Source organism: Salvelinus alpinus, chromosome 15 (assembly GCF_045679555.1).
Source record: "Salvelinus alpinus chromosome 15, SLU_Salpinus.1, whole genome shotgun sequence".
NCBI classification, from domain to species: domain Eukaryota; kingdom Metazoa; phylum Chordata; class Actinopteri; order Salmoniformes; family Salmonidae; genus Salvelinus; species Salvelinus alpinus.
Genome location: NC_092100.1, coordinates 1,174,489 through 1,186,603, shown reverse-complemented (window position 1 = coordinate 1,186,603; position 12,115 = coordinate 1,174,489). Strand labels below are relative to the sequence as shown.

Genomic DNA, 12,115 nt, shown 5'->3' with positions numbered 1-12,115 from the left:
ACCCTCTCCCTGCACACCAAGGCCCTCTTGTGAGGGGAGATGACAGGCAACCCTCTCCCTGCACACCAAGGCCCTCTTGTGGGGCTGACTGACATATCAATGGCACAGAAATACATGTTTATTTAATGCCCATGTAGATCACACACTGACCTCTCTACATTCTATGATGTAGCCTATCGATTATAACATCCCTTGTCTTTTTCCAGAGACACTTCTTCAGGAACCTGGGCTCCATCATAACCTATGCCTTCCTAGGAACAGCTATCTCGTGCTTCGTCATTGGGTGAGTCAGTGTGTTGTTGGGGCTGATTTTAGATCATGTCTGGGTTGGAACTCTTCCTCTCCTCTCTTCAGAAACCTGATGTATGGCGTGGTGAAGCTGATGCAGTTCCTAGGGCAGCTGACTAACAAGTTCTACTACACAGACTGTCTTTTCTTTGGCGCCATCGTCTCTGCCACTGACCCAGGTAGGCACTGGAGCTCCTCCCCACCTCATCCCAGTGGAGGGCTCTCTCTACAGATCTCCAGGAGCATACCTCTGCAGTCCGTCCTTAACATATCATCCCTCCTAGTTCACTACAAGGATGGTCATGGTACATCCTGGCAAGCAACACGTTGCTCCCCAACTCTTAAGTGTGTGTGTGTGTGTGTATTTCAGTGACGGTGCTGGCCATCTTCAATGAGCTCCATGCAGATGTGGATCTTTATGCCCTGCTGTTTGGAGAGAGTGTCATGAACGACGCAGTGGCCATCGTCCTCTCCTCGTAAGTTACCGTGCTTCTCTCTCGCTCTGTCTGTCTCTCTCGCTCTGTCTCTATCGCTCTGTCTCTCTCGCTCTGTCTCTCTCGCTCTGTCTCTCTCGCTCTGTCTCTCTGTGTGTGTGTCAGAGGGTTCCTCAGTTTCTGGGAAATATTCCTGTTCCGTCCTCGTTTCCCCTCCTTTTCCCCGATGTTGTAGAGATTCCTCACTGAGGTGACAGACAGTGTTACATCACTAGTGTTGTCCATCTGGAGCTGAGACAGACCTGGTGCTCTACTGACCCCTGCTGGAAATGCCTAGTGTGGTGTAGCTGGCAGCTGCAACGGCACATCAGGTGTTATGTGAAAGAGCGTATGATACAATTAAAAAAAGGTTTTATTGTCACATACATCGGATGGTGCAGTGAAATGTATTGTTTTACTGGGTCAGTCATAGTAGTATGATAGGTGTTGTTTTACAGGGTCAGTCATAGTAGTATGATAGGTGTTGTTTTACTGGGTCAGTCATAGTAGTATGATAGGTGTTGTTTTACTGGGTCAGCCATAGTAGTATGATAGGTGTTGTTTTACAGGGTCAGTCATAGTAGTATGATAGGTGTTGTTTTACAGGGTCAGTCATAGTAGTATGAGAGGTGTTGTTTTACAGGGTCAGCCATAGTAGTATGATAGGTGTTGTTTTACTGGGTCAGCCATAGTAGTATGATAGGTGTTGTTTTACTGGGTCAGCCATAGTATACTGAACAAAAATATGAAAGCAACATGAAACAATAAAAAATATTTTACTGAGTTACAGTTCATATTAGGAAATCAGCCAATTTAAATAAATTATATAGGCCCTAATCTATGGATTTCACATGACTGGACAGGGGTGCAGGCATGTGTATGAGTGTTCCCCACAAAGGGGCTTTTACAGACAGAAATACTCCTCAGACAGTCCCGCAGCTGAAGAAGCCGGATGTGGAGGTCCTGGGTACTGGCGTGGTTACACGAGGCCTGCGGTTGTGAGGCCAGTTGGACGCGCTGCCAAATTTTCTACAACGACTTTGGAGGCAGTATATGATAATAAAAATGAACATAAAATTCTTTGGTAACAGCTCTGGTGGACATTCCTGTAGTCAGCATGCCAATTGCACGCTCTGTCAAAACTTGAGACATCTGTGGCATTGTGTTGTGTGACACAACTGCATATTTTAAAGTGGCCTTTTATTGTCCCCTAGCACAAGGTGCACCTATGTAATGATCATGTGGTTTAATCAGCTTCTTGATATGCCACACCTGTCAGGTGGATTAATTATCTCTTTCAGCTCATGAAACATGGGACCAAAACTTTATATGTTAGGTGTTCATTTTTGTTCAGTGTAGTATGCCGCCTCTGGAGCAAATTAGGGTTAAGTGTCTTGCTCAAGGGCATTTCAACATATTTTTCACCTTGTCGGTTAGGGTATACAAAACAGCGACCTTTCACTTACAGGCCCAATGCTCTAACCGCTAGGCTACCTGCCACCTGTGAAACGTATTGTGCCTGTGAAACGTATTGTACCTACAACCTGTGAAACGTATTGTGCCTGTGAAACGTATTGTGCCTACCACCTGTGAAACGTATTGTGCCTGTGAAACGTATTGTGCCTGTGAAACGTATTGTGCCTGTGAAACGTATTGTGCCTGTGAAACGTATTGTGCCTGTGAAACGTATTGTGCCTGTGAAACGTATTGTGCCTGTGAAACGTATTGTACCTGTGAAACGTATTGTGCCTGTGAAACGTATTGTGCTTGTGAAAAGTATTGTACCTGTGAAACGTATTGTACCTGGGAAACGTATTGTACCTAACACCTGTGAAACGTATTGTGCCTACCACCTGTGAAACGTATTGTGCCTGTGAAACGTATTGTGCTTGTGAAACGTATTGTACCTGTGAAACGTATTGTACCTAACACCTGTGAAACATATTGTACCTACCACCTGTGAAACGTATTGTGCCTGGGAAACGTATTGTGCCTGTGAAACGTATTGTGCCTGTGAAACGTATTGTGCTTGTGAAACGTATTGTACCTGTGAAACGTATTGTGCCTGTGAAACGTATTGTGCCTACCACCTGTGAAACGTATTGTGCCTGTGAAACGTATTGTGCCTGTGAAACGTATTGTGCCTGTGAAACGTATTGTGCCTGTGAAACGTATTGTGCTTGTGAAACGTATTGTACCTGTGAAACGTATTGTACCTGGGAAACGTATTGTACCTAACACCTGTGAAACGTATTGTGCCTACCACCTGTGAAACGTATTGTGCCTGTGAAACATATTGTACCTACCACCTGTGAAACGTATTGTGCCTGGGAAACGTATTGTGCCTGTGAAACGTATTGTGCTTGTGAAACGTATTGTACCTGTGAAACGTATTGTACCTGGGAAACGTATTGTACCTAACACCTGTGAAACGTATTGTGCCTACCACCTGTGAAACGTATTGTGCCTGTGAAACATATTGTACCTACCACCTGTGAAACGTATTGTGCCTGGGAAACGTATTGTGCCTGTGAAACGTATTGTGCTTGTGAAACGTATTGTACCTGTGAAACGTATTGTGCCTACCACCTGTGAAACGTATTGTGCCTGTGAAACGTATTGTGCCTGTGAAACGTATTGTACCTGTGAAACGTATTGTGCCTGTGAAACGTATTGTGCTTGTGAAACGTATTGTACCTGTGAAACGTATTGTACCTGGGAAACGTATTGTGCCTGGGAAACATATTGTGCCTGTGAAACGTATTGTACCTACCAACTGTGAAACAGGATATTTGCTGGAAATTGTGTTTCTTTGTTCCAGGTCTATTGTAGCCTATCAGCCGGCTGGAGCCAGCACACACACCTTCGATGCCACAGCCTTCTTCAAGTCAGTGGGGGTTTTCCTGGGCATCTTCAGTGGATCCTTCGCCATGGGAGCCGTCACCGGAGTGCTCACTGCACTCATATCCTTCTACATCACTACACAACATAGGGATCTCGTAACGAAAACCGCTGACAAAGGGTGCTGCCATCTTGATTATTATGTTGGGTGGAAAGAGTCATGTTTAAGTTATAGCTAGTCTGAAGTGGTCACTGCTTTCATATCCTTACCTGAAACATTACCACAACTGGTTTTTGTTTACATTTCTAAAAGATAACTTTATTAACAGCGTATTCAGTACACTGGCAATAGTGTCCTCCGAAGCAATGGCAATAGTGTATGTGAAATGTTCTGATTCTCTAACTCTGTCTCTACGTGACCAAGTTCACCAAGCTGCACTGTTTCCCCCTGTTGGAGACAGCCCTCTTCTTCCTCATGTCCTGGAGCACCTTCCTATTGGCCGAGGCCTGCGGGTTCACAGGTCAGGACCGGGGTGGAGGGGTCAAGAGGGGCTCTGTTTGCATCCCAAATGGCACCTTATTCCCTATAAAGTGTATAGGGCTCTGGTGAAATGTAGTGCACTATGTAGGGAATAGGGCTCTGGTGAAGAGTAGTGCACTATATAGGGAATAGGGCTCTGGTGAAATGTAGTGCACTATGTAGGGAATAGGGCTCTGGTGAAATGTAGTGCACTATGTAGGGAATAGGGCTCTGGTGAAATGTAGTGCACTATGTAGGGAATAGGGCTCTGGTGAAATGTAGTGCACTATGTAGGGAATAGGGCTCTGGTGAAATGTAGTGCACTATGTAGGGAATAGGGCTCTGGTGAAATGTAGTGCACTATGTAGGGAATAGGGCTCTGGTGAAATGTAGTGCACTATGTAGGGAATAGGGCTCTGGTGAAATGTAGTGCACTATGTAGGGAATAGGGCTCTGGTGAAATGTAGTGCACTATGTAGGGAATAGGGCTCTGGTGAAATGTAGTGCACTATGTAGGGAATAGGGCTCTGGTGAAATGTAGTGCACTATGTAGGGAATAGGGCTCTGGTGAAATGTAGTGCACTATGTAGGGAATAGGGCTCTGGTGAAATGTAGTGCACTATGTAGGGAATAGGGCTCTGGTGAAATGTAGTGCACTATGTAGGGAATAGGGCTCTGGTGAAATGTAGTGCACTATGTAGGGAATAGGGCTCTGGTGAAATGTAGTGCACTATGTAGGGAATAGGGCTCTGGTGAAATGTAGTGCACTATGTAGGGAATAGGGCTCTGGTGAAATGTAGTGCACTATGTAGGGAATAGTGTGCTGTTTGAAGTATCCACTGTATGGTCAGCACACTGGCTGCAGTAAATGTTTTACAGATTCTGCTAAAGAAAGAGCAGAGCACATAGATAAACAATACGAGGATTATGATGTGGCGCAGGGAGGCAGGTAGCCTAGCAGGCCACTGCATCTACAATACAACGTCCATGTGTAGAGTGCATGTCTTGTGTACATTACCAGTCAAAAGTTTGGACACACCTACTCATTCAAGGGTTTTTCTTTATTTTTAACATTGTAGAATAATAGTGAAGACATCAAAACTATGAAATATCACACATGGAATCATGTAGTAACCAAAAGTGTTAAACAAATCAAAATATATTTTTACATTAGAGATTCTTGAAATAGCCACCTTTTGCCTTTGACTGCTTTGCACCCTCTTAGGTCAGCTATTTGAACCAGTAAAGGGAACTTTATTAGGTAGTGGAATGACTCTAGCTTCCCTCCAGGCCTGAGGGCACACGCTCTCTAGTAGGCTTAAATTGAAGATGTGGCAATATCGTCCGCTATTATACTCAGTCATTTTCCATCCAGATTGTCAGACCTCGGTGGCTTGACATTGTTAAGAGAACAATAATTTTTTTCTCACCTCTTCCACACTAACTTAACGGAATTCAAAAGTACAGTGCTTGTCTTTCATAATTTGATCAGTTATACTTGGATGTGTAGTGTCAGCGTTTGTTGCTGGCATGTCATGCCTAATGTAACGGTTTGAGTTGTTTTTTTAGGGATGCCAGGTAGGTTGTGACCACCAGAAAAAATATAGATTTCTCCTTTTTGTTTGAGGGAATGAGTCCCGTCTGGTCCGTCAAGTCTGCACCAATACAAGTAAAAGTCAGTATGGAAATACACTTTTCATAAACTCTTAAAACATTGGAAATAAAACTTTTTTTGTGTGTTGGTTTTATTCCCAAAATAAATAAAAGTCTCGTACCTCAGCCCTAAAGAGAGTCCAGCCCGTTAAATGAGTTCAGTGACCATAGTCACGCAATTGTCCTTCCATAAAGTGATGCGTAAAACCGGTCTCATTCATACACTCAGAATGCAATAAACTTCCGTTCCACACAAAAAGTTGTAGTCAGACAATCCAATCCGCCAACAGATCTCCAGCGGAGACTAACGTACCTCGGCAGTCCAACAATAGACATAAGTAGATCCGATACTGGTCGACACGGCTACAGTAAACACTTTTAAATCCAACAAAACAAACGGGGTTTGAACGAGCTTCCAGCTGAAGGTTGAACACTTCCTCTCTTGCGCAACCCACTTTTGCGCAGCTGATGCTGAGGCTGTTTATTAGGGAATTAAAGGGGAAGCGCCCCATTTGGCAGGAGAAGCACTGAGACTGTTTAGACAAATTCAGGGCCGTCACACTAAGTTTGCTAATCTTGCCAATGAAAAAATCATAAAGTAATTGCCAATATCAGTGGTGAATGAGATCTGATTCAATGAATGATGGAGCTGAGTTTGCCTTTTTGCCCAAAATTTAATTTAAGGTGCTCTAAACCTTTTTACTATCATTTGTTGTCATTTATCTTTGTTTCATAGTTTAGTTTATGCTTTTTATTCAGTTTAGTAACATGATTTCTCAATGTGCAGTACGTTTGCCAATCGGTTGTGCAGCCAGACTTATTTGCAATTCAATTCCTCTTGCCTTATCCCTCTCAACCATAATTTCCATAATATTTTTAATTCCTCATCAATCCACAGGGATTTAACATATTTTAGTCATTTTGTTAATGGGTGCATACTTATTAGTAACTGGAATAAGCAATTAGTGTTCCCAATTGCACCCTATTTCCTATATAGTGCACTCCTTTTGACCAGAGGGGGCCATGTGGGAAGCAGACTGTATCCTCAGGTGCGTCAGCTGTGTTATGCTTCGACTGTTCTATCTCTGTGTGTTCTGTCCCAGGTGTCGTGGCGGTGCTATTCTGTGGGATCACGCAGGCCCACTACACATACAACAACCTGTCTGAGGAGTCCACCAAGCGCACCAAGCAGGTAACACCCTACATACTACACACTAATACTAACACTCTAGCCCTAACCCTTACCACTAACCCTCTCCAGCCCCTCTCCTCTCCTGGTTGTGTCTATTGTTAGATATTACTTGTTAGATACTACTGTACTGTTGGAGCTGGGAACACCAGCATTTAGTTAGATACTACTGCACTGTTGGACCTAGAAACACAAGCATTTAGTTAGATACTACTGCACTGTTGGAGCTAGGAACACAAGCATTTAGTTAGATACTACTGCACTGTTGGAGCTAGTGTATGTGACCAATAACATCTACTAACCATGTGTATGTGACCAATAACATCTACTAAACACGTGTACGTGACCAATAACATCTGCTAACCATGTGTATGTGACCAATAACATCTGCTAACCATGTGTATGTGACCAATAACATCTGCTAACCATGTGTATGTGACCAATAACATCTGCTAACCATGTGTATGTGACCAATAACATCTGCTAACCACGTGTACGTGACCAATAACATCTGTTAAACATGTGTATGTGACCAATAACATCTGCTAACCATGTGTATGTGACCAATAACATCTGCTAACCATGTGTACGTGACCAATAACATCTGCTAACCATGTGTACGTGACCAATAACATCTGCTAACCATGTGTACGTGACCAATAACATCTGTTAAACACGTGTATGTGACCAATAACATCTGCTAACCATGTGTATGTGACCAATAACATCTGATTCTATGGAAGCGGAGCATCTCCATTGTTTGTGTCCAGTACGTGCGTTGAGCGTTTATTTGGATAGGACGAGAGCTTTGCAGACGAGTGACCAACTTTTTGTGTCCTGGGCGCCTCCCTGCAAGGGGAGGCCCCTTTCTCATCAACGGTTATCACATTGGATTGTGGAAGCTATTATATTGACCTATAACAGCAAGGGGTAGTAACCAGGGCTCACTCCATGGCTACATCTTCCGCACTGTTCAAGGGCCGCGATGCGGCTTGTTTTGGCATCCTCTCATACTTTTGAGGTCCTACTGACCAGACGTCCCTGTACCTTCATTGGCACGTACAGTCCTCAGTGTCGGGGCCACTGAGGGTTGATACGTTGGGACTGTCTGGCTTCGGAGGGCCTCTGGCCATACCCCACTGTGAGATATCTAAACTAATAATTGAAAGAAAACTTAAGGTTTCTTGCTTAACCCCTGTTCTCTGATATTATGAGTGACCCATCTTACCACATTCCCCTACTCGCAAGAGTGTGAGGAAATTCTACGTAGGCCTGGTTTTAACTGACTGACTGGCATCCTTTAAAGCTACCTGGTTGAAGAGAAACCTCAGAATATTAAAAGGGATTAAACATAAAGATTAGCCTTCTCAGCTTTGTTGACTTGGATGTGTGTGTATGTAATGAATGAATCTCTCTGTGTTTCAGCTGTTTGAGGTCCTTCACTTCCTAGCAGAGAACTTCATCTTCTCCTACATGGGCCTGGCTCTGTTCACCTTCCAGAACCATGTATTCAGCCCCATCTTCATCGCCGGGGCCTTCGTATCCTTTAACCCTGAACAGTGACTCCTCTATAACTCCAGCTCCTCAATGTTTCCCTGCTGCTTCCACACGGTCAGTCTAGGTAACGCTAACAGAGAGCTGGTTTACAGACAACGCATGAAGCAAATCATGCAATAGCCAGATATTGTGGAAGTATCCGGGAAGCCTTGATCAGTTGTACTGTTTGTGTTGTCCAAGACTGTTTACACCGATACACTTCTGAGACAACCAGTACAACTGCTCCTCAAAGCTTCCCTGATACTTCCATACGTCCTGCTGGCTAGCCAGTGTTCAGTCCTGCCGGGTAGCCAGTGTTCAGTCCTGCCGGCTAGCCAGTGTTCAATCCTGCCGGCTAGCCAGTGTTCAGTCCTGCCGGCTAGCCAGTGTTCAGTCCTGCCTGGCTAGCCAGTGGTCAGTCCTGCCGGCTAGCCAGTGGTCAGTCCTGCCTGGCTAGCCAGTGTTCAGTCCTGCCTGGCTAGCCAGTGGTCAGTCCTGCCTGGCTAGCCAGTGGTCAGTCCTGCCTGGCTAGCCAGTGGTCAGTCCTGCCTGGCTAGCCAGTGGTCAGTCCTGCCTGGCTAGCCAGTGGTCAGTCCTGCCTGGCTAGCCAGTGGTCAGTCCTGCCTGGCTAGCCAGTGTTCAGTCCTGCCTGGCTAGCCAGTGTTCAGTCCTGCCGGCTAGCCAGTGTTCAGTCCTGCCTGGCTAGCCAGTGGTCAGTCCTGCCTGGCTAGCCAGTGGTCAGTCCTGCCTGGCTAGCCAGTGGTCAGTCCTGCCTGGCTAGCCAGTGGTCAGTCCTGCCTGGCTAGCCAGTGGTCAGTCCTGCCTGGCTAGCCAGTGGTCAGTCCTGCCTGGCTAGCCAGTGGTCAGTCCTGCCTGGCTAGCCAGTGGTCAGTCCTGCCTGGCTAGCCAGTGGTCAGTCCTGCCTGGCTAGCCAGTGTTCAGTCCTGCCTGGCTAGCCAGTGTTCAGTCCTGCCGGCTAGCCAGTGTTCAGTCCTGCCTGGCTAGCCAGTGTTCAGTCCTGCCTGGCTAGCCAGTGTTCAGTCCTGCCTGGCTAGCCAGTGGTCAGTCCTGCCTGGCTAGCCAGTGGTCAGTCCTGCCTGGCTAGCCAGTGGTCAGTCCTGCCTGGCTAGCCAGTGGTCAGTCCTGCCTGGCTAGCCAGTGGTCAGTCCTGCCTGGCTAGCCAGTGGTCAGTCCTGCCTGGCTAGCCAGTGGTCAGTCCTGCCGGCTAGCCAGTGTTCAGTCCTGCCTGGCTAGCCAGTGTTCAGTCCTGCCGGGCTAGCCAGTGGTCAGTCCTGCCGGGCTAGCCAGTGTTCAGTCCTGCCGGGCTAGCCAGTGGTCAGTCCTGCCTGGCTAGCCAGTGGTCAGTCCTGCCTGGCTAGCCAGTGGTCAGTCCTGCCTGGCTAGCCAGTGGTCAGTCCTGCCTGGCTAGCCAGTGGTCAGTCCTGTTCTCAGTCCCCTCCTCCTGACTTAGACTTCATCTGTATTTATCCTTACCTCCAAGGCCCTTTAAATCCCCTGACTGTGTCTTCTATCCTGCCTCCTTGTTTATCTGTGTTTACCTCTAACGCACCACCACACCACAGGCAGCTCAGAGAGGATAAATAACACCCGTGCATGCTGGGACAGCAAAGGATGCTGCTCTTTGTCTCTTTTAAAGGGGAGTGGAAACACTGTGATTTAGAACGCCGGCCAACTAACTGTAAATCGCCATATTGGCATTGTTGCATCAATAAACGTACTGAAGCCGTTCATGTTTGAGCCGATCGTTGCCCTCAGATCAAAGAGTTCGTTCTCGTAGCAGGAACACAGACCTGAAACACCTCAGAGGGTCGGCGTAGCCAAACACAATCTGGTGTGGGTGGGGATGCTGCCAGGTAATGGCTAGAGGAGGAGTTTGATGTGTTGTGGAGAGATGGTGGCGATACAGCACAATATCCCAGCGGATCCTGGATGTATTACATCCAGGTCAGAGGTTCCTGTCAGTCTGTCTGGATGGTGATGTATTACATCCAGGTCAGAGGTTCCTGTCAGTCTGTCTGGATGGTGATGTATTACATCCAGGTCAGAGGTTCCTGTCAGTCTGTCTGGATGGTGATGTATTGGACGTGTCACTAATCCTTATGAAGGACTTCCTATCAGAAGAGGTTACTGACCAGTCAGCAGCCGATATGCCAGTTAAATAATTGAAGTTTTGCTTGATTATAAATAGTTTAAAGCTAATAGGAGTAGTGGGTAGGTGCTCAGTATATATCAGTATCCTATAACGATGTTTTTCACCAGCGCTGTTTGTCGCCATGGTAATGCATTCACCAGGTTGCTGAATCGAATCCCCGAGCTGACCAGGTCAAAATCTGTCCCTGAACAAGGCAGTTAACCCACTGTTCCCTGGTAGGCCGTCGTTGTAAATACGAATTTGTTCTTAACTGACTTGCCTAGTTAAATAAAGGTTACACACATTTAGTTTCGGTATCAGACTAATTTTCTTATGGTTTTGTTTGCAGAGAATACAGGCTGGCAGTTTATCACCAGTTCACCCTATGGGCACATGGGAGAATTGGACGAGGTGTACGGCGTCTCATCCCTGCGTTTGTCGTCTCTTCGATAAGGCGCACATACCCAGAAGCAAGTGGCATCTACATAGGATTTGAGTTTGAATAAAACCAGTTCATTTAGTAAATGTAGCCTAGCCTGAAGACATAGACCTAATACCTGCGCCTTATGTAAAAAATAGTACTCATTAGCTTGTCCACTATAACAACAGGTTCAAGAGTAACCAGATAAACTTGCTTTGAAGATAAAACTACTTTCAACGTGCAGTAACCCTGTGTCCCTGTCGCTAGAGTATTGACTTCAACTAGCTTTGGCTGCCATCTAGTGGAAAGGAATGGTAACTACACTGGACAGCTAGTTGTCAGAGTCAAAGGACACTTTTAATAATAAATGTCATTTAGCTGACGCCTTTATTGAAAGTGACCTGGCTACATGGTAGTGGAAACGGATCATAGAAACAGGAGTTATTAAGGTGTTTTTACAAGCTGGTCCGGGAGAGAGAAAGTCAAAACAGCAGGTCCGGGAGAGAGAAAGTCAAAACAGCAGGTCCGGGAGAGAGAAAGTCAAAACAGCAGGTCTGGGAGAGAGAAAGTCAAAACAGCAGGTCCGGGAGAGAGAAAGTCAAAACGGCAGGTCTGGGAGAGAGAAAGTCAAAACGGCAGGTCTGGGAGAGAGAAAGTCAAAACGGCAGGTCTGGGAGAGAGAAAGTCAAAACAGCAGGTCTGGGAGAGAGAAAGTCAAAACAGCAGGTCTGGGAGAGAGAAAGTCAAAACAGCAGGTCTGGGAGAGAGAAAGTCAAAACAGCAGGTCTGGGAGAGAGAAAGTCAAAACGGCAGGTCTGGGAGAGAGAAAGTCAAAACGGCAGGTCTGGGAGAGAGAAAGTCAAAACAGCAGGTCTGGGAGAGAGAAAGTCAAAACAGCAGGTCTGGGAGAGAGAAAGTCAAAACAGCAGGTCTGGGAGAGAGAAAGTCAAAACAGCAGGTCTGGGAGAGAGAAAGTCAAAACAGCAGGTCTGGGAGAGAGAAAGTCAAAACAGCAGGTCTGGGAGAGAGAAAGTCAAAACAG

General features: G+C 46.1%; 1 protein-coding gene across 2 annotated transcripts in view; it reads left to right on the top strand.

Annotated features, from left to right (window-relative positions):
* slc9a7 (solute carrier family 9 member 7) overlaps nucleotides 1–12,115 on the top strand; it is a 111,406-nt gene that overhangs the window by 14,970 nt on the left and 84,321 nt on the right. For both annotated transcript variants that reach the window (XM_071342173.1, XM_071342174.1), the window contains exons 4-10: nucleotides 207–283; nucleotides 355–467; nucleotides 659–764; nucleotides 3,583–3,724; nucleotides 4,018–4,123; nucleotides 6,879–6,967; nucleotides 8,390–8,503. In XM_071342173.1, coding sequence (XP_071198274.1) covers nucleotides 207–283; nucleotides 355–467; nucleotides 659–764; nucleotides 3,583–3,724; nucleotides 4,018–4,123; nucleotides 6,879–6,967; nucleotides 8,390–8,503 — 747 coding nt within the window. The remainder of the gene's footprint in view (nucleotides 1–206; nucleotides 284–354; nucleotides 468–658; nucleotides 765–3,582; nucleotides 3,725–4,017; nucleotides 4,124–6,878; nucleotides 6,968–8,389; nucleotides 8,504–12,115) is intronic.